This window comes from Heterocephalus glaber, unplaced genomic scaffold, assembly GCF_053883595.1.
Source record: "Heterocephalus glaber isolate CG9 unplaced genomic scaffold, H.glaber_assembly_v1.0 deba00001586, whole genome shotgun sequence".
Classification (NCBI taxonomy): Eukaryota; Metazoa; Chordata; class Mammalia; order Rodentia; family Bathyergidae; genus Heterocephalus; species Heterocephalus glaber.
Genome location: NW_028258364.1, coordinates 3890775 through 3910462, shown reverse-complemented (window position 1 = coordinate 3910462; position 19688 = coordinate 3890775). Strand labels below are relative to the sequence as shown.

The 19688-nt window shown below is 36.6% G+C and overlaps 1 protein-coding gene across 10 annotated transcripts in view; it reads right to left on the bottom strand.

The window, feature by feature from the left end:
- The window catches only part of Afg2a (AAA ATPase AFG2A), a 360481-nt gene extending 341018 nt beyond the window's left edge, over positions 1-19463 (bottom strand). For 5 of the 10 annotated variants that reach the window (XR_015443936.1, XM_013075890.3, XM_004854945.3 and 2 more), the window contains exons 1-9: positions 19219-19445; positions 15784-15908; positions 14244-14401; positions 10001-10059; positions 8769-9410; positions 7288-7417; positions 6972-7028; positions 2943-3066; positions 471-726 (exon numbers count right to left, since the gene is read on the bottom strand). Coding sequence is in view for 6 of the 10 variants with exons in the window: in XM_013075890.3 (XP_012931344.1) it covers positions 471-726; positions 2943-3066; positions 6972-7028; positions 7288-7417; positions 8769-9410; positions 10001-10059; positions 14244-14401; positions 15784-15908; positions 19219-19360 (1693 nt within the window). In the remaining 4 variants the exon portion in view is untranslated. Of the gene's footprint in view, positions 1-470; positions 727-2942; positions 3067-6971; positions 7029-7287; positions 7418-8768; positions 9411-10000; positions 10060-14243; positions 14402-15783; positions 15909-19218 lie in introns of all 10 variants that reach the window. The other 5 variants (XR_015443934.1, XR_001184136.3, XR_015443935.1 and 2 more) reach the window with 3 other exon arrangements.
- Positions 19464-19688: the final 225 nt, after the last annotated feature.

Genomic DNA, 19688 nt, shown 5'->3' with positions numbered 1-19688 from the left:
TAAACAATTTTAGAGTTAAAACATCACTTTCACATATTCTGCAGCATAGAATTCTTGGCTTTCACTCAGTACTTTTTTAAAAATTCAATAAATGCTAGTTTGCTCCTAAATGAAATTTGTGATCTTCCTGCAAACATTTCTCCCTCACAGCATACTATCAGTAAATATTGTTATCATTAATACTGCCCCCTGTGCAACTGGTTTACATGTATGTACACACGTGTGCATATATACACTCTCAGGAAAAAAAATCTAGAAAAATATAATACTGGTTATCTTTAGAAGACAGAAATAAAAGTGATTATTTCTTTTTTATAATTTTCTGAATCATCTAAGTTTCTTTCAATAATATATAAGTTTATGCTTAGAAAAAGCTATTCCATTAAGAAATGAGTGAAACAGAAATTATCGGCATCTAAATAAACCAGTCTTCCTCCATCAGTATAGACTCATCATAGCCACTCACTTACCTGCTTCATTACACAAAGCTTTCAAGTCTGCTCCAACATATCCATGAGCACTATTTGCCAGCTGTAGCAGTTCAGTTTTAGTGAGCGAATGGGGTACTCTTTGAAGAAGTTTCTGGAGAATATCTAGCCGGTCCTGAGCATTGGGAACTCCAATCTCAATCTCTTTATCAAATCGTCCAGGTCTTCGGAGAGCAGCATCTAATGCTTGTGGGCGATTTGTGGCCCCAAGGACTAACACCCGTCCTTCACTTGCTTCCTAACAAAATAAAATGAAAATAAAACACATACTTTCCTAAAAGTTACAAATAGGTGGTGGCATACACCTGTAATCCTAGCACTCCAGGAGGCTGAGAAAGGAGGATTGCAAGTTCGAGTTATGTTTGGGAAAAATTTAGCAAGTAAGCAAGACCCCTGTCTAAAAATAAATAAATAAAAAATGGACTGGAGAGATAGCTCAGCACAAAACCCTAGCTTTCAATCCATAACACACAAAATTTAAAAAAAAGAAAGGGAGGCAGGCTACTAGGTCCTAACCCTTGTGTTTGTATTACATATTTATTAATTTATTGTTATATATGTAATATTTCTATTACACAATTTTCAAAGCTTAGCCCAAATGCTCTCTAGTAGAAAGATGTCTAATACTTCTCCATCTATTGATGTTTCTCACTTCTAGAATCTTAACTATACTATTACCATAAATAACATAAAATTCTATAGTTGTTTTGTTTTTTCTTTTTCTTTTTTCATATTCCTTCTTTTTCCTTTTCAGTACTGTGGAATGACCCCAAGCCTTGAATATGCTAGGCCCCTAGCCCATTGTTTCACTGTTTAAAGTGGTCCCTTTACCTTATTTGGAAGCAAAGATTATAACCTTTGTATTATTCAAATAGAACAAGACTCCTTTAGGAATTTGTTTAGGAAGCTTTCCTCATCTATTAACTGTTTCCTTTTATAAATCTGATAACTTTTTAATTTCCTGAAAACAAAGACAATACAACCAATATCCAAGCATCAGCCACCCTTGAATACATAAAATTTTTTCTCTGAATGTGAAATTAAGAACATATAAAGAACTATGATCATGGTCATCTACCTGTAGATATTACCCAATATTTTATTCCAATGACCCAAAGTAATTTCACACAGACAAATATAACTAGAACGTGATTTACATAAGAAAACTCACACATAATCAATTATATTTAATATGCCAACAGAAAATGTATGGACTAAATTTATAAATTATGCATTTAAAAGTACACACACAGGCCTCTATTTTCAGATTTAAACATCAGTATCATGTGCTTCCACTCTTGCCCAAAAGCAAGATGACCACTCCTTAGCAGAGAAAAAAGACACCAAATAGACCTGATGACTAAGATTCTACAACACTGAGCCTTCCAACTGATTTCTTTCCTCACCTTCTACTATAATTCAGCTTTTTTTATTTGCCTTCACATTAAAATTGTAACATCCATAAACAATAATATGGTTTGCTTAATAGTTACACCTGATAGGCTAAATACCAAACATTTATCTTTTCACATGTTCAGTTTCTACCAACAGGCAATAAAAACCTAAAACTGTTAATTATCCAGTTTTTTAATGTGATAAAGTATTAGACTAATTTCTAACACATTATGATACTAAGAAACTTAGTTACTTATAATCTGGCCTAAGAAGTACACCATTTGTTTTGTTTTCTGGGTAACAGATGTCAGAAGTCTGAAGGATGTCTTCATTGCTGTTTTATATTAGTTCTTCCTTTCACAATTAACATATACTTTTTGCTAATATAAGACTATATGAGCCAGGTATGGTGGTGCACATCTGTAATTCCAGTACTCAGGGGAGGCTGAGGCAGGATTGCCATGAGTTTGAGGCCAGCCTGGGCTATAAAGTGAGTTTGAGGCCAGTTTGGACTACGTGGCAAGACCCTGTCTCAAAAGAACCTAAATAAATATAATTAGTTAATTCATTAATTTTTAAAAAGAAAGACAATGTGCCCTATCAGAGACTCTGGTAATAACAGTAAAGGCCTTTTAAATGTTGTACAAACACATTTTCCCTTATTCTTTTCTTTCAATTGCCTAGCACAAAGCTCTGGATCGTTTTTACATGAATAATAATACTTACATATGAAGTTTCTTAATAAAACCTCTAAAATTTAACAGACTCTTCCTTATTGATTTCTGCCTCAAGTCTTTAGGTTAATATTACTTATCACAAAAGAAATCCATTGTGGTAAATTATTTTCTTATGCTAAAAAAGTCAGTTATGTTGTCCTAGCAATTAGTAAGCAGTCTATTGAAACAAATTATATGAGTCTTACCTAGTTCCAATGTGGTATTTTCCTCTTATCCTAGAATATCTCAAGATTCAGATACATTCAGTAGTCTTTGCTGCTACATGTGTATTTCTAAGAAGCAACCCTTTCCCTCACAGAAGCAATACTAGTGCTATACTTACTGAGCCAAAGCCATCCATCAGTGTTAAGAGGGAAGCTACAACTCTTTTTTCCACTTCATTCTGAGCTCCTTCTCTTTTAGGGCAAAGAGCATCCAGCTCATCAATAAAAATAATTGATGGATGCCTAAAAACAAGTAAAACGAAATATCTAATTTACATTTAATTTTAAATTTTAATTTCAATTTTTGGTTGAAAACATCAAATTCAGAATTTACTCAATAATATTATAGACAAAGGCATTAGAATGGTAAGCCAAAAGAACTTCACATGCATTCTAGCCTAAATGATTTAACTTTTAACCTCAGATTGTAACCTGTCTGCCCTCATTAAAAGAAACAGTAATGAGAAGAGTATACTGCTCCTGAGATGAAGAGTCTGTGCCCAGGCACCACTCTCCCACCAATGTCCACTGACTTATGATGACTGGACTAACTCAGAAGCTGGGGCCAGAGATGATGTTCCCTTACAACAGGCTTTAAGCCCAAAGGATATAAAATAGAATTGTCTTCTTTTTCTTTAACCTATTTTAAAAAGTACTTTCAAAATGACCGATTCTGCTATAAAAAGATGTGAATTTTCTCACAAGAAACTCAACTACCACCAACACAACAACAAAAACATACTGACCAACAAAGTATACCACTAATTCTCAAATTTTCAGGATTTGGACTATAAAATGCTTATTCAATGTACTAGACTGGGCAGAAAAGGCATTTAAAATGGCAGTTCTTATGAACATAGATGCAAAAATCCTTAATAAGATAATGGCAAACAGAATGCAGAAGATCATCAAGAAGATCATACATCCTGATCAAGTGGGATTCATCCCAGGGATGCAGGGATGGTTCAACATACACAAATCAATCAATGTAATACACTATATCAATAGAGCCAAGGACAAAAACCATATGATTATCTCCATAGATGCAGAAAAAGCATTTGACAAAATCCAACATGCATTTATGATAAAAACTCTCCAAAAAATTGGAATAGATGGTCTCTACCTGAATCTAATAAAAGCCATCTATGAAAACCCAATAGCCAATATCATAGTAAATGTTCAAAAACTGAAATCCTTCACACTAAAATCAGGAACAAGACAAGCATGTCCACTATCACCAGTTCTGTTCAATATATCCTTGGAAACATTAGTCACAACAATTAGACAAGAGAAAGAAATAAAAGGAATAAAGATAGGAAATGAAGAAGTCAAATTGTCATTATTTGCAGATGACATGATACTCTATAGAGAAGACCCCAAGAACTCCACCAAAAGTCTTCTAGACTTTAATAACCAAATTCAGTCAAGTAGCTGGTTACAAGGTCAACACACAAAAATCAATAGCTTTCCTCTACACGAATGACAGACTCACTGAGAGAGAAAGAGCGCAAATAATTCCTTTCACAATAGCATCCAAAAAACTGAAATACCTAGGAATCATCCTAACAAAAGAAATCAAAGACCTCTTCTTTGAAAACTATGGCACTCTGAAAAGAGAGATTGAAGATGATATCAGAAAATGGACAGACATCCCCTGCTCCTGGGTAGGAAGGATTAATATAGTGAAAATGGCCATACTTCCAAAACTGCTATATAGATTCAATGCAATTCCAATTGAGATCCCAGCAGCATACTTCATAGACCTCGAGAAAACAATCCAAAAATTCATTTGGAACAAGAAGAGACCCAGAATAGCAAAAGCAATTCTAGATAACAGAGACATGGCAGTGGGTATCACATTCCCCAACCTGCAACTCTACTGCAAAGCTACTATGATAAAAGCAGCATGGTACTGCCAAAGAAACAGACCTGAGGACCAGTGGAACAGACTAGAAGATGCAGAAACAACACCAGACACACTCAGCCATCTCATCTTCGACAAAGGAGCCAAACACTCTCACTGGAGGAAAGATAGCCTCTTTAATAAATGGTGCTGGAAAAATTGGGTTTCAACTTGCCAAAGATTAAAACTAGACCTATATCTCTCACCATGCACTAAACTAAAATCAAAATGGATTAAAGATCTAAATATTAAAATAGAAACTCTGAACCAGTTGGAACAGAGGTTAGGTAGAACCCTGGAAGACATCGGTGTAGGAAAAGATTTTATGAACAAAACCTCAGTTGCCCGTGAACTAGCACAAACAATCAACAAGTGGGATCTCTTCTTATTAAAAAGCTTCTGCACAGCAAGAGAAACCACCAGCAGTGTGAAGAGACAACCCACAATGTGGGAAAAAATCTTCACCTGCTCTTCCTCAGACAAAGGTCTACTATCTTGAATCTATGAAGAACTTAAAAAGATCAGACCTCCCAAATTTAAAGACCCAATCCAAAACTGGGCATCTGAAATGAACAGACATTTCTCACACAAAGAAGTAGAAACAGCAAATAAATACATGAAAAAATGTTCAATATCACTGGTCATTCGAGAGATGCAAATGAAAACAATGCTGAGATTCCACCTCACTCCAGAAAGAATGGCTGCTATCATGAAATCAACCAATAACAAATGCTGGTGAAGCTGTGGGGAAAGAGGAACCCTGCTCCACTGCTGGTGGGAGTGTAGACTGGTGCAACCACTGTGGAAATCAGTATGGAGATACCTCAAAGAACTAGGACTGGAAGTCCCATTTGACCCAGCTATTCCCCTGCTGGGGATCTTCCCCAAAGAATTAAAAGAATTATACCACAGTGATATATGTGCACCCATGTTCATAGCAGCACAGTTTGTGATAGGTAAAACTTGGAAACAGCCCAAATGCCCATCAACTGGAGACTGGATAAAGAAAATGTGGTTTTTTTATAAAATGGAGTACTACTCAGCCATAAAAAATTAGAAATTAGAGACATTTATAGCTAAGTGGATGCACATTGAGGCAATACTCTTAAGTGAAATAAATAGGACACACATGAATAAATACTGAATAGTTTCTCTGGTGTGAGAAACTGAAAGTGTAAGTAAGGACTAAATGTATAATAGGTAATGTGAAATAGGAAGAAAAGGGGCAAAGGGGAAGGAAGTGGGAGGGCTAGGGGAAAGGATAGAAGGGAATGGGATTAATATGAGAAAATGGAAAAATAGGAACAAAATCTTTGTAAATAGGGAGGACTGGAGGGGTTGAAGGGAGGGCTGGGCAAGGGTGAAAAATAAGAACCAAGAGAGACTATGTAAAGGTGCAAATTTCCAGTGATGAATGTCATTATATTGTATACCTAAAATGTACCGATGATTAGAATGAAGAAGCGATAATGCAAAATAGGAAGAAAAGGTCCAAAGGGGTAGGGGTAGTGGGAGGGGCAGGAGAAAGGAAAGAAGGGAAAGGAAAAATGATGAGAAATGGAAAAAATGGAAATAAAGTCTTTGTAAATAGGGAAGGGTGGAGGGCGTGAAGGGAGGGCTAGGAATGGGGAAAAAATAAGAACCAAGATGCATTATGTAAAGGTACAATTCCTAATGAGAAATGTAATTGTGTTGTATACCTACAATGTACCAATAAAAGAATTTAATTTAAAAAAAAAAGGCAGTTCTTTAATTAAAGAACAGTAACAGTTATAAAAAAAAAACCTGCTAAAAACAGTCCTATATGAACAATATTAGATTAAGTTATAAACCATATTCTAATACTCATTGCAATGCAACATAGTTGCCTAAACTCAGGAAAAATAATTTTTTAAAGAACAAAAGACTGTCCCTTGGAAGCAATCTATAATGTAACAAAGTTTCAAAAATAAAGTCTACTAAGGAGATTAATCATATTAGATATATTTAGGTACTCTAAAGAAACTCATAGATATAAATGCTCAAGTAAGGTAATGCAACTTATCAATTCTACTTTATGTAATTTAATAATCCATTTATCAAACATCTAAAACAAAATTAGAAATAGATTAAACAGAATATCATGAAATCTACAATTATTCATAAAGCTGTATTTTATACTATTCTTTACTCTGGGTGAAGTACTAGTATATCACTTTAAACAGCAAAGCACTCACTATTCCGAAACATCAAAAATAAAGAATACCGTAGAGTGGCTTCAGCAAATATCTGACGTAGCTTTGCTTCAGTCTCACCATAGAATCTATAACAAATAAAAAATATTAAGTACTTTTTCTTACTATTTTTAATTTCACCTATAAAAGCTAATTTGAATTTCAAATATTTCTAGAATACTTAATATTACTTTCTAAAATTATTTTCCAAACAATTTTATACATATTAGCACATTACAAATATTCCAAGGTATGAAATATCTACAATATCATGCAGCCAGTTTAAAAAACCACACTTGAGAAGTACATTTAATATATATTGTTTACTTTATTAAGTCATGCACCTACTTGCTTATAATTTCAGGACCATTAATTACAGAAACATAGGCTCCAACTTCATTGGCAATGGCCTTGGCAATCATTGTCTTTCCAGTACCCGGAGGGCCATAGAGTAACACTCCTCTAGGAGCTGGAATTCCTAAAAGAAAAAACAAAGAACTCTGAATTCAGTATAAAGAACATTGAATTCAGTATTACTAGGTTTCTTATAAATGTTGTCATACAACTTCAAACATGAGCTATAAATGTATATTTATCTTGCATCACAAAATTGAAAGTCAGAAAAAAGTACTACCCCAAACACCGATCTCCAACAGTAACATTTTCTTGCTTTGTACTAGGTTTGTCAAACAATTTCAAACATAAGTTCTAAATGTAAATTTACCTTGCATCACAAAATAAAAAGTCGGATCTCTCCCCAGAAAAATATATTACTGCAAACATCAATCCCCAACAATAATATTTTCTTATTCCATAGATCACAAATCAGAAAAAATGTTGGTAAAAAACTGTACTCTCAGCCAGGCATGGTGGCACACATTACAAACCCAGCTATTCAGGAGGCTGAGGCAGGAGACTCACAAGTTCAAGACTAGCCTGGGAAACAGAAAGACCCTGTTTCAAAAAGAAAAAAGGGCTGGAGTTACAGCTCCGTGGCAGAATGACTCTGAATTTAATTTCTAGTACAAAAAACCCAAAAAAAACCCTAGATACCTACAGTGTTGCCAAGTCCAGCCTACACAGCAGATTGTAAAATAAAACAGCAGGATTGGAAAATAAAATCCAGACATGAGGAGTCAAAACAAGCCACCAATCACAATTAGCTTACAACTAATTATCTTAGAGAATATAAATGTAACTAGCAAAATATAAAGCCAAGGGTTCATCACACACACACACACACACACGATACATGCAAAGGATGGGGCAACAATCATGCAGAGGAAGCCATGCGTTTCCTAGCAGTCTACTGACCCCCTTAGGTACTTGCCTCAATGTATACACCTCTATTTCCTAACAAGTTTTAAGCAACCTATGTGAGTGGTTTATTTTAGTCATTATAAATGATCTAGCATGACCAGATACTTATTACAGACACAATATAAGCAACTGTTTAATATATGCTATTAGAAGAGACAGTGCTGTCACTAGCACACATCACAACCTAGAGACCAAAGCACAGAGAATTCATTTCACTAGCATCTGACAAAGCAACTAACACTTTTTACTAAATGTATTATCCAGAAAATAAAGACAGGAAAAGATAGTGCATACTCATTAGGTAAGTAGCATTCATCAAATGCTTTTCTTGTCTGTTCAGTTTTTTGAGGGTCCCACTTTGTAATTCAGCCTGGCTTCAAACTTCCAGCAATCCTGCCTCAGCCTCCTGAGCACTGGGATTACAAGCATGCAACATCACACTAGGTTTTCCAAATGCTTTTTAGTTTGAATTTAACACTTCTAGATATAATAAACTAAAGATATCATACCATAACTCTTGAAAAGTTCAGGTTGTTTGAGAGGCAATTCTATCATTTCTCTAATTGCTTTCAACTGACTGTTTAAGCCTCCTATCATATCATAAGTTACTTTGAATTGGTTTTCTTGTCCTTTTGAATTTATATGAATCTTTCTAAGATTGATTCTTGTTGTTGAAGAAATAAAATAAAAAGTGTCAGTATTACACTTTGCTCCTGTTTTGGCAGATTTTAGCAATCTCTCATCAACAATTAGTTGCTTATTTCCTTCTCTGGCAGACTCAAGATTACATGTAAGAGCTGTGACTTTCTCTAGCTGAAGTCCACTGCCAGCCACAGGGCTCTGCGTAACATCCAACAAAATGTCACTGGCTTTATTCGTAATTCTGTCATCAACAGGTTTACAAGGAGTACTTCTTGATGCTGGACTCTGGGGCTCTTCCAGATCTAAATGGCTTAGCTGGAAGGATATATCCAAGCTACTGGTTTCTGTGCTGGACTGTTCAGAGGCCATTCCCTGAGCAGTATTAGAGTCACTCTGAGGCCTTCCCAGTATCATGCCATCTGCTCCTTTCACTTGCAACACTTGTAATTTGCATAGTCGTCCATAGAAGGTACAATACAGAAAGTTGCCTGGTAAAACAATCTTGCCATCTAGAAAAGAATTTATTAAAAATACATGTTAGCACAATTTTTATCAGTTTAATATTTTAATAGCAACTTCCTTGCTATTAACAAAACTATCTGACTGAAGAGATTAAATCAAAGCTGGAATACTGATAAAGTAACTCTCATGAAAAATATAGGACCTAATATTCTCCTACAGTATAGCAATAGATGGAGATACAAAAGGTGTTCTTTCAAATCTTCTACACTCAATATATTTTACAGTCTCTCAACTATATTAACAGATAGCCAGAACTCCACATTTGCCAAGAAGCTAAACTAAATAGCACACCCAAACCAACATACCAACATAATGTTTCTTACTGGAAAAAGCAAAAGTGCAATGGTTAAAAGAGTTCCATTACTGACTTTGTCCAAAGACAAGTGATATATAATCTCTTCACTACTCCACTGTTAGTCATTTTACTGGGAACTTTTTCAGAAGAATATGAATTCATTAAGAGGAATAGTCGCTTGCCTATTTTGAAGACAATTATTATGGTTATAACTCCTCAAAGACATTTTATTTGGTGCTATTTTTCTGCCTAAAATTTATGGACTTAGAATATGACTCTCACCTAGTTTTCTCAGAATACAAGAAGTCAGTTCTTCTTCATTAATTTCCCGATCTTTGTCACTATACAAAGAGAAAAAGAAAGATAAAAAATCATCATTAAGTACATAAGAAATTAAACTGTGATATGAAATGACATGTACAGTGATACCTGGGTTCAGGAACTTAATTTTTCCCATGATTCTGGTTGCAAACTGAATTGGACAAAAACTGAATCAAATTCGGTGGTTAGGCTCAATGTTGACCTTATGGGAAATTTGATTTGATTCTTTTCCAATTTGGTGTGTGACCAGAATTGTGGAAAGAATTAAGTTCATGAAACCAGGTATCACTGTACATCATCATAATACAGATTCATTAAAAAAAAAGGTCTGCAATCTGAAAATAGTTGATTTACACAATTTTGGAATGACTTACACTTTTCAGATACTTGTGAAAGCCACAAATGTATCACTGGCAATTTGGTACCTCAGTGACCTAAATCATTGGGTAATGAAATCATTACCTTTACAGGATCATGAAATCATTTCAGTCTCATTCAGCACTTTTTTTATTAGAGTAAGAAATGTCAGAGTACACTGCACATTGAAAAGGTTAAGTATGGCTTTATAAAACATTTAACTTATCACACATATCTATGTCCATGCATAGGGGTATATACAATCACACACATATCAATGTACACGTGTATATAGGAATGCATAATGTACATATGTACTGTATCTGTGGATATATACAAATCATAATTATGAGTGAGGGTGTGGATGTATTAGTCAAATACATCTAAAAACACACTGCCTAATCACTCCCTTCCTAAACTTGTCTTACTCAGAGAAAGGCTTTTATCACAGCTGACTTTATTCCTTTCATATAATCTATCTCTTCAAGAAAATAAAATCCTATATACTGTTACCTGGAAAAGTAGAAGTAAGAAAGGCTGCAATGAAAATATATTCTGGAAAACAGGGAAAGCTGAGAAAAAACAGACCCCTTTCTTTCTATTGCAAACTGTGTCTTCCAGGGCAGCTGTTTACTCAAGTAAGCAAAGTAGGTATACCTAAACATCACTGCACTTTTTTTTTTTGGTACCAGGGATCAAACTCGGATCCTTGTGCTTGCGCAGCAGACGGCAAAATCACTGCACTTCTTAAGAAGCCTGCTCCTTTTTTCAAAACATGAGCATTTTTCTTCCTCCTGCCTGTGTATACAGCACAAGAGGCCAACAGTTGTCCAGCTCTGCAGGTAACCAGTGGCAGATAAGAGGAGGCTCATTAGCAAGCATACCTGGTCAAAATCTATGCCTTGTTCTCTAATCACTTTACCGATATTAAAACAATCCAGTCTATCCTCATGATTTTTGGATGCTATACTGCAAATTCACCTACTCATTAAATTTATTTGTACTCCAAAAATCAATACTTGCAGTGCTTGCAGTGATTATTGGATATGTCAGAGAAGCAAAAAATTTGGGTCATGCAACACCAAATGCTGTCAGGTGAGACAGAATAAGGTGACAATGCTTTGTCAGCTCTCATTCAACGATGACTAGGACACAGAGACAGGAGGTGGCAGTGTGGTGCACTCCAAGAAGCTCTCAAGCTAGTTAGAGAGATCTGAATCCCATCTGTGGCACCTGTGGGGCTGACTCAGCCAAGTCCCTTTACACTTTTGATCTTCCTCTTCTCTTCTGTAACAAATAGTCTTACCAGAACAAATGCTTTTTGTTTGGCTGGTTGGCACTAAGGATTGAACCCAGAGTCTCACACATACTAAGCAAACACTCTATGATTGAGCTACATTCCCAGACCTTTTATAAAAAATCCTATTTTGAGATAGGCTCCTGCCAAGTTGCCCAGTTGGCCTAGAATCTGCAATCTTCCAGAGTAGCTGAGATTATAGGTACAAATACCACACCTAGCCAGAATGGATGTCTTAAGGATTTAAGATTACATTTTGTGTAAAATCTGTGCATATATATATACATACTGCCTCCCCAATATTGGTTCAGTATTTGCCAAGTGTTCAAGATAACTTTTTAAAATAGAAAACTTGATTTATTTATGCTATTACAAAGATAAAGCAAGTATCTTTGCAAGTACTTTGAGGACTTCATCCCAGTTCCCTTGTTGTTATGGAAAACTAAACTAAAAGGGTGGAAATTAAAGGATACAACCTAAGAGGCTGTAACAGAGAAAACTGGGATATGTATAAGAATAGCAAAAGAACTCAATCAGTTTCTCATTTAGTAAAATGGGTACATAAAAAGTTATCTCCCCTAGAAGGAGCTCCAACATTATTAATAGAATTTCTCCGTTGTTGCAAAAGATTAAATTACTGATTTTTCTAATACAAAATTAACTTCATCCACACTCTGCTACTACATTTAAAACATAAGATTTGTAAGTAAGATTTTAAAAAGCAAGATCCAAATGAAAATATACAGTCCTCTGTAATAGGCAATCATTATTCACCTAAGACTGAAATATTAGGCTGGTTACTTCCCATCATTGAACTCACTGAACATATTTCATCTATAAAAATGGGACAAATACCATTACCTTGCAGGGTGTTAAAGGATTAAACGGGAGTAGACAAAGGGTAAATGTATGTCTGTGCTCATTCACAAATGCACATGTGCATCCAATATGCAATATATACAACATAAACTGCCTTCTCTTTTCTTCTCTGCTTTTTAATGTTCATTATACATTGTTATGATCTATAGCTAGATATCCTCCCAGAGCCTCATAAGCCTAAAGGTAGGGCTTTAGTAAGACTATTGGATTATGGGGCCAGTGATGCTGACTTGGTGTCAGGAGGTGAGGTCTGGTTGGAAGAGGCAGATCACTCTGTGACCAGGAAAGGCACATCTCTCTTCCCAGCTCCTCCTTTGACCTCTCTGCTTCCTAGATGCCATGAGGTGAGCAGCTCTCTTCCACCCAGGCATGCCACTATTCCCTTCTGCCATTATGGCCAGCAGAGTATTGTCTAAAACCTCTGTGAACTGTGACAAAAAAAATAAACCTCTCCTCCTATAAGCGCTGAGTGATGGGCATTGTGTCTCGGTGACAAGAACAGTAAAATATATTGTTTTTAAAAGAAATAAGTGTCGAAATTCAAGCTTGGAATCTAAAAAAGTAAAAAAGAGAAGAAAACATTTTAAACCTCAAGCTGATGATTAGAAAATGTTTTGTGATTCTTGCATATAATGTGAACACATTCCCAAGTTATCATTAAGGTGATATTAAGTATTCAAAGGGTGGTTTTGTAAAATGAATTTTTTTTTTTTTTTTTTTTTGGTGCCAGGGATCGAACTCGGGTCCTTGCGCTTGCACAGCAGGCGGTGAAACCACTGAGCTAAATCCCCGGCCCTATAAAATGAATTTTGGTCAGACACATTTTGCAAACTAAGTCAGAATTCTGCTCAAGAAGATCTAAAAGTACAGATGATACACCTTATTAATAGGTTCAAACAAACAGTCTTTGGTGAAGGACTATTTAAAACTCTGATAATAATAAACTTTTTTTTAGTAAGTTGAATAATGAGTTGAAATCTGCAAGTAGCTTCTTTAACAGTCTTTCTTATCTATTCATAATGAGCTACTCCTGTCTTTATAAGAAAGATAAAAAGCCCTGAATATACTGCAAGCCAAAATGAAAATCACTGCTAATTATTCATTAATAAGAATAATAATTCTCACCTAATATGCCAAGGCATACTCTAATTACAGGACCCTAGAGAGTCCTTAGTCCATAAATTATACAGTACTCATCTAGCTTGTAGTGTCATATAGTAGGCCAACAGCCACTCACCACATGTGGCTATCAAGAACTTATAGTATGACTAACCTGAGATATGCTACAAGTGTAACACACACAATGGATTCTGAAGACTTAGTTTCAACAGAATGTGAAATATCTTATTAGAAAGTTTTTTTATAATCATTATAAAGTAAGATTTTATATACTGGCTATATAAAATGCACTATTATAACTCACTTAACCTGCTCACTATTTTTTTTTTTTTTTTTGGTACCAGGGATCGAACTCGGAACCTTGCGAGGCAGGCGGCAGAACCACTGAGCTAAATCCCCAGCCCTTAACCTGCTCACTATTTAAAGTAGCTATTAGGAAATGCAAAATACAAAGCATTTTTGCATTTTACATATGTGGCTTATGTTTGTGGCTCTCTTTGTATTTCTATTGGGTAGCACTGACCAGACAGTCACCAAAGAAAAGAGCCAAACCTCAGTGCCAAGTCCATTTTCTGAGCCTGTAGCACAGCACCCACAAGAGGCTGCACCTGGATGGCATCACCAGCCCTCACACCAACATTCTTCTGTGCCATCTCACTCAGGCCAACCTTGCCTCCAGGAAACCCTGCCACTGGCCAGGCTGTATAAACCTGCCCAGACAGAGGAAATAAAAATGTTAGAAAATATTTTTTTTGGTATTAGTATATATTTGCAATAGATAATAATTATGTTCTTCTTGGGGAACTGGTACCTCCCCATCAACACTCATAGAACACCTCAATTCATAAACAATAAACACAGCTGAGCACATGAATATATAAGGCAGTCCTTACCTCAAAGCTGTTACAATCTGACACAAACTGCAGTGAACCAAACTACATTTAGAAAAAAATAAAATACTACATAAGCTCAAAAAAATAAATTATTTCAAAAAATTACATATTTTGTTGAAAATATGGAATGTGTACACATTGAAGATGGTGAAAGATTCAAAAGGTGGATTTGGAAAAGACAAAAGACATTAATAGATTATAAGAAAATAAAATATATATATATATATACACACACACATACATACACACCTACACATATATACATACATACATGTGTGTGTGTGTGTGTATATATATATACACACACACATATGTATATATGTTGAAGGAAAGATAACTTATAAATTAATTCAGCCTGGAGCTTAAAACTACATCCAGGAAGTAGGGAGAGACAAAGCACAAGAGCTTTGTCAAAACCTGCATCTCGGCCGGGAATTTAGCTCAGTGGTTCCACCGCCTGCGTCACAAACCCAAGGACCCAAGTTTGATCCCTGGTACCAAAAAAAACCCTAGATCTCATCAGATTTAAATGCTTAGGAAGAGGAACAAAGACCTCTGTCTTGAGCTCACACATTTAGTCCTCTCTTCCACAAGACAAAGTATAACACAGGCCCAATGAAAAGAATGGGTAGGGTGTCATCAGCAAACAAGCAATTTTAAAAACATTTCCAAAAGACACCCTGTGGATGAAAGAACCAAAAGAAGAAACTATGGGATAGAGGCTAGTAGCAGGGAAGAAGGACAAGCTACTGAAAATCCAGGAAAGTTTCTGGCATGGAGACTCAGGTACAATAAATGGCAACTAGAGAAACACCACTTAAAATAGGGAGAGTTGGGCCGGGGATTTAGCTCAGTGGTTCTGCTGCCTGCCCCGCAAGCACAAGGACCTGAGTTCAATCCCCGGTACCAAAAAGAAAGGAGAGTAATGAAATAACTTGCATAAAGAACTAGTTCCTTTACATTCTGCACAGAAATATGGAGGACTAGGAGAAACAGAGCCCAAAAGGTATGTGTCATTCCCTCCCAGGAGAAAAGGTCTTTCTCTATAGGTGTTACTATTCTTAGCAGAGCAGTAGGCATCAAAAGTTGGGAAAGTCTATGCGATTGTGAATGTTTTAAATTCATTTCATTTAATCCTCCTTTTACTGATCGAATCATATCAGATATTTCTAAACTAAGAAAATGAAAAGGATTCTTACCTCTTGCTTTCCGTTCAAGCTGGTAAGCAGCACTGGTCGACCTATACATATATTTGCAGACTTCATAGTGTTGAGTCCAAGATGAACAAGGGAATTCTGGAATGTTTTAGGAACTTTGGCGTCTACTATGAAGGAAGAGAAAGTTAATTTTGTACTATTTTGTAAATGAAATTAAGACATGTTTTCTCTTGGACAAAATTAAAATCTTCTATCCATATAACCATATGAGTGTATTTCACATACCCTGGAGAAACCGCTGCTCCAACCCTGTTTGTAACAAATTTAAATCCAAACCCTTTTAAGTCTGTCTACTGACAAAATGACTGCTAACTAAGAAGCCTCTCATTTCATTAAGAACCAATCATACTTGCAATACAGTATCTCTGAGCTTTCTGTAGTACGGATTTTGAGTCAGGCACTTGTATTCAAAAGCTTCAATTAGGAACTGGCACACCTATCTGGCTGCTCGCAGGGATGGTGAACCTTTGGCACACATGCTGCAGTGGGCTGTTTGTATCACTGAAAACTCCAAAAGATTGGCCATCACTGCTCTAGAGAGTTCGACATCACTGCTCCTCTTGTGACCTATTTGCTCCAGGACTTAAAAACCACAGCCTTCCCTAATTACCTCCACACCTCCCTAACAATGGAGATCATGTTCAAACTCCCATTCACTGGCCTCCTTTTCCAGTATATCACCATTGAATTCTCTGCTTACATCATCCAAAGCTACGCAAGCTATCCAAAAAATTCCCTTCTCTAATTATCATTCCTCCAGTACTTTGAAAATATTTCAACATCCACTTTCTCCATTAGCTACCTTCACATTTATTAAGCACCTTATTAGATCAACCTTAAAGATAATTTCAAACAACCACCTGCTCTTCATTTATTCACTCAGGAAATATGTATTATGTGCCTACTATACTGCAAGCACTGTAATAGGCAATTTTGTTCACATATCCTTAGCCTCATGGACTTTATAATCTAGCAAGATTAGAGAATTATCCAACTATCACTGAATAACTGTAATTTCAAACTAAGATGAAAGAATAAGAATGCTAGCAGAATCTATGTGAGACCTGGGCTAATTTGGAAGAATCAGAAAATGTTTTTCAAAGGAAGTAATGTTAAACTTCAGATCTAAAGGAAGAGTAGGAAATAATAAATGAAGAAAAGAAAAATAGTAAGCAAAGACAAGAAAAAAATAATTTTCAGCAAAGAGAATAGCATGTATAGATATCCTGGGCAGACAGCAGTATGGTGCATCCTCCAGAGAACAGGCAGCAATGCAAAATGAATCGTTGTGGAAGAAAGTCAAAACCATTAGGGCTGTGGACTATATCAAAATGCTGGCCATTACCCTGACAGCAATGAGAATGCATTGGGGGTAAAAACCAGTGTCATGACAGGATCATTTTAAAATATCATTCTAACTGCAAAGTGGAAAAGAAATAAGAAAAGGAGCAAATTGGAAGCAGGAATATCAGTTTAAAAGGCTAATGTAGCAGGCTATGGGAGATATGATGGTGTCTGAGGCTGAGGTGGAAACAACAGAAATGTTGTGAAGAGGAATATGGAAAAAATTTAAGCGATTAACAGGACTCAGTACTAGAGTGGATATATATGAGAAATAAGAGTGGAGTGGATGACAGCTAAGTTTCTGAACTGTGTAAAAGCAAAATGAATAGAGCTAGAATTTGATTTATTGGAGGGAATTCAGGTTCATGGAGTCAGTCTTGAAGTACTTTTGAGAAATCCAAGAGACAAGGTATTGAACAATACTATTCAGAAAATGGTCCACAAAATATGTTATTGGCTCAAATAAGATAAAGTACAAAAACTGAAAAGCATTTAGAGGATTTCACTGCTATTTGACAAAATAATTTTACATTTGGGGAATCCAGTAATTTTCATTTTGCTTTTATTTTTCTGGTATTGTATTTTTATTTTATTTTGCAGAAACACTGATCTGTGCTTGTAAATTCTAAAACCTTCACCACAGAGTTGGGAGAATCACTGGTCCAAAAGACAACTGCATCAAGGTTCAAGAACAGTGTGAGCTACAAAAATAAATCTGAAAATGAAGAGGATATAGATGGGAAACTCTCGGCATTTAATGAATTTGACAAAGAAAAAAGATTTAGAGAGAGAAAAACAGGATTTAGGACTAAGGATTGAAAAATTTCAACACTGAATGGTCAGGTGGAAGAAGATAAGGCTACAAAGGAAACAATGTTCAACAAGCCTGGCAAACAACTAGGAAAGTCTGATGACACATAAAACAAGAAGTGAAGTGTTTCAAAGAAGTGACTGACAAGTGAGGCAGGGTGGCCCTCACCTGCAATCCCAATGATCTGGGATGTTGTGGTAGGAGAACCCAAGTTCAAGCCCAGCCTGAGCAACTTAGTGATTTTTAGGGATACCCTGTTTCAAAATAAAAACTGTTGAGAATATGGTTTAGGTAGAAGCCTTGGGTTCAATCCCTAGCACCAAAAAATAACAATAATGATGAAAAAGAAATGGTAGACAACGTGAAACACTGCTGAGGGTAAGTAAGGCAAATAATGATCAGTGACTATGAGAGGATAGTTTCCATGGAATGAAGAGAAAGTCTAATGTCAGGACTCAAATATGGTCTCTGACTCTTAGCATCACCTGGGGCATGTCATTCACTTCTCTGAGTCTGTAAAATGGACAGAACTGGTCCAGAGCGCAGCAGTGCACTCTTGTAAGCCCTACTACTTGGGAGGCACAGCAATGAGGATGTAAAGTTCAAGGATAGCCTGGGCAACTTGGTGAGTCCGTTCCAAAGGACTGGGGATGTGACCCAGTGATAGAGCACGACTGGGTTTGATCCCCAGGACCACAGAGACATAAACTAAAAAGATCTACAACTATACAGTACCCGCAGGTCACAGCTTCTGTGAAAACTAAATGAAAGATGGCTGTGACACAGCTAAGCTATAACACTAGTGTACAATTAATAATAGCCTTATTAATTCACAGAACCTGTGCAATCGCGGAAGAAATAAAAGCATTTTTTTCACTATTAAAAGCATAATGATGTCTCTCACGAAGAACGGATTCACATTTTTATAGCAGTTTTTTATTCAACATATCCTAAACTCGTTAGGTATGAACGATTTTGCACAGGCAGCTGTGGTATTCATCCCAAATGAGGCAAACCTCATTTTAAGTGCAACTTAACAATTTTTTAAAAAATCTTTTAAAAAAGAAAACTTGCCAAAACCATTTCTGCCTAACTTTCCCAATGGAGGAGAAGCTACATTTACAGACGTCTTAAAAAAAAAAAAAAAAACAACCCTCAGTTTTCCGCTCTACCCCGCCGCTCTTTCCAAAGCCCGGGCTTCTCGGTGCAGCAACGCCGGCCTCCTACCCCTGAGGCAGCGGCCCCCCTCAAGAGCTCTTTACCCTTTTCTAGGAAGTTGGTCACCACCAGAGTCCCAGCTGCCGCCGAGTCTGGGGCCCCCGCACGAGAGGAAGCCGCAGAGGACAAGGGCGAACCATTTTCCATGCTTAGGTTCAGCCGCTTTCGATTCTTCTTGGAAGACATGACCCGAGGGCAGCCCAAGCGGAGCGCCGAGAGAGCGAAGTAGAAACGAAGCCGGCTCAACCGGAGCGCGCTGTGTCTGAGGGAGAGAAAACTTCCGGGATAGAGGTCAGGAAGGCGCGGCCGCCGGGGCCGTAATCCTCCGAGTGGGGCACAATGGCATGGGTCGGGCCTTAGAGTAGAACCAAAAGTCTTCAGAGCCCGCGGTTAGAGAGGGTCTCAGTTCTGTAAAGGACCACGTATTTGGTGTATGGAACCACTACTTAGATTGTGAATCTCTAAAGACTGGACCTTCTGACACCTCCGTCTGTTTGCCTCATCCCTGAACAAA